Source organism: Amyelois transitella, chromosome W (assembly GCF_032362555.1).
Source record: "Amyelois transitella isolate CPQ chromosome W, ilAmyTran1.1, whole genome shotgun sequence".
NCBI classification, from domain to species: domain Eukaryota; kingdom Metazoa; phylum Arthropoda; class Insecta; order Lepidoptera; family Pyralidae; genus Amyelois; species Amyelois transitella.
Window position 1 is genome coordinate 7087787 of NC_083536.1, and position 2813 is coordinate 7090599.

General features: G+C 36.7%; 1 protein-coding gene across 1 annotated transcript; it reads right to left on the reverse strand.

Moving 5' to 3' along the window:
* Window positions 1-1743: 1743 nt before the first annotated feature.
* On the reverse strand, window positions 1744-2526 carry LOC132904124 (uncharacterized). The gene has a single exon (XM_060954046.1). It carries the CDS (start codon window positions 2524-2526, stop codon window positions 1744-1746), a length of 783 nt encoding a protein of 260 aa, XP_060810029.1.
* Window positions 2527-2813: the final 287 nt, after the last annotated feature.

Sequence of the window (2813 nt, forward strand, 5' to 3'; positions counted from 1 at the left end):
TCCTTTCAATATCACTATCATACTTGCCATCTGATGTAAACTTTGATCCTAGATATACAAACTCTTTCACTTGCTCCACTTTTTCTCCTCCAATCAAAATATTACATGCTGTCATTTCTTTCTCCATTTCAAAAACCAGTGTTTTAGTTTTACTTACGTTCACTTTCATTCCTTTCTCTTTTAAAGCTTCATGCATACAGTTTACCATCTCCTGTAACTCCTCCGCTGATGACGCCAGTATAACCTGATCGTCGGCATAGAGCAGACATTTGACGAGTAACTCATTCATCCTTAATCCACTTTTAGACTCTTGCAAATCTGTCAAACAGCTATCCATAAATAGGTTGAACAGCCACGGTGACGCAACACATCCTTGCCTAACGCCTTTCTCCTATTATATTATTAAATAAAATATACGTTATCAATAATTTAGAGAAGATTGTAATCAAATTTCATAATAAAGACATCATACATCTGGTAAATTACAATAGTACACTATAACAGGCACTTATGCGTTAAAACATTATAGATACCTGGGCGAGAAAAATCTGACATCAGTGTAGGTCAGATATACACGTGAAAAAAATCAATATCATAGCAGTATATTCAACTTTAGGAGAAATTTAATTAGTGTGTACCTAATAGTAGTTGTTAAATTATAAGACTAGGTAGGTACTATCGAAATCAGACTTACTTTAAATCAAAAGTTTGATTTCCTTGAACGCGAGTGTCTTGCTTGTACAAAGATACGATTGCACATTAAATATTTATAAATGCATTAACGTAATTATCACTGTTTCATAGAACTCGCAACAAATCCTTATCACCAATCACTTCCGATGCACTCACATAAACGATATTGCTTACTAAACTAATAGCGACTATTGTGCAACACAAAAACATCACTCAGAATTAACACTACCTACATTAAAAATTAAAGGTGGGCAAAAACAAAATTAATGTCACCCTACCCACATACATTAATAGTCAATTCAGTGTAAATTAAAATTTGTTGTTTTAACGTAATTATTATTATTAACAAATTATATCAATTTGTTGCACATTTTTTTCCACAAAAGGAGACAATTTTGTGTTTTTGTTAGCTATCATACGTTAAGCGAAACAAAACGAAAACCAAAAAGTGGACGACTGAGGGTCCGAATTTTAACTAGGTGATAATTTTTAACCAACATGATATCGTGATCTGTTATTTCTTTCACAAAATGTCACAATTTATATACTATAATATAGGGTTTCAAAGAGTAGCCAAAAGTTAATGGTTTTGTTATTATAAGCGTAATAATCTTTCCACGTGAGGGTCCATTTTGAACGCAGGTATGGAAAATAATACAATGTTTTTCTTGTAATTTCTTGTGTCCGCAATTTTTGCTTGGCATTATCTTACATTTTGGCGTAAAGACTTTTTCTTTAGTGCCCTTAGTTTATCCGGTACAAGTGGACCCTCAATCCTCTATGTGCGGATTGAGGGTCCAACTTTAAAGCCCATAATTCCCTTATTTGATTTTCACAAAATCTGGTTCCAACTTTCACAATTCTTTGGGAATCTTCACTAAATCCTGAACATGTTTTCAAAGAAATTCGAGAGAGTGGCCCTCAGAGCACACGCACATACTTACTGAGTGGTCGGTACCTATCTCAGGTCGGTACGGTAGGAAGGTACTTAAAATAAAACTATAAAACAGAACTTCTGCAACTATCACTAGGGGGTAGCTATGTAGCACGCTATTTTACTTTCACCGCCCTTTTAGGCCGCTGCTTATCACTGTTCGAAGTGCCCGCCTTGTCAGACCTATTATCAGCACGCTCCATAGGTAGTGGCGATTTTTGGACATTTGGGATCTTGAATGCTTCACCGGCCAGCTCAATATCATTAGCAGTGCTTATTAATCGAGGTCTACCATTTGGAGGTTTAACAAATATATTGCCTTCCTGACACCAACATTTGGTGATCCCGAATCTTTTGCGTGCTTCCATGAAGAGTGCCTGCCGTCTGCGTGTAAGAAATTCCGAAATCACAAAAGATGTTCCTTTGAGTGCAGTCTTCTTACGCCAAATCGATGACTTAAGGGAATATTCTACAAACCGTACCAAGATTGGTCGAGGCCGGCCATCCCTTCTCTGGCCCATCCTGTGGCAAGCTTTAAATGAAGATGGGGTGATTCCGTCAATCCCCAGATTATTGGAAATAATAGAAGAAACAGAGGCCACCACATCATCCTTGCCATTATTATCGGACTCTGGAATGCCGCCAAACAATAGATATTTCCGACGGTGCCGCATTTCAACTTCATCAAAGGACTTAGTGAGCTCGTTCATCTGTTCATGAAGCAATTGCAAGATGCCTGAGACATGTGTTTTAAAAGACTTAAAGTCCTCAGCGAGCCGAGCAACAGTCATTGGCTCCCTTGATGCTGCATGGAGTTGCTTCTCAAAATCAGCCATTCTGTTCAATAAGTTGGACTCAATAGACTTTTGTAGCTCGTGTACAGTGGCAATTGAGGTCATTTTGAAGTGGGGAACGAAGTTGGGAAGTACAAAGTGTTGTAGCCGGCAGTAGGTGCTTAAAATAAAGAGAATTACCTCATATATGAAGTTACAAACACTGCGGTGGTCTTATAGTGCTTCAGGCTTGATTTTAAAATGAAGTTGAAGTAAATATATGTACTCTTTATATTTCAAATATTAGGGTGGGTAAAAATTTTTTTTAAGTCATTAATTTCTAATAGCGAAAATATGTTGAAGTTAGGTGTCGTTGTACATCCTTTAAAATATTATTCAATTATTTTAAGAGG

What these genes read in the sequence shown, in the direction of transcription:
- LOC132904124 (XM_060954046.1), bottom strand. Translation starts at nt 2,526, where the DNA reads ATGACCTCAATTGCCACTGTACACGAGCTACAAAAGTCTATTGAGTCC.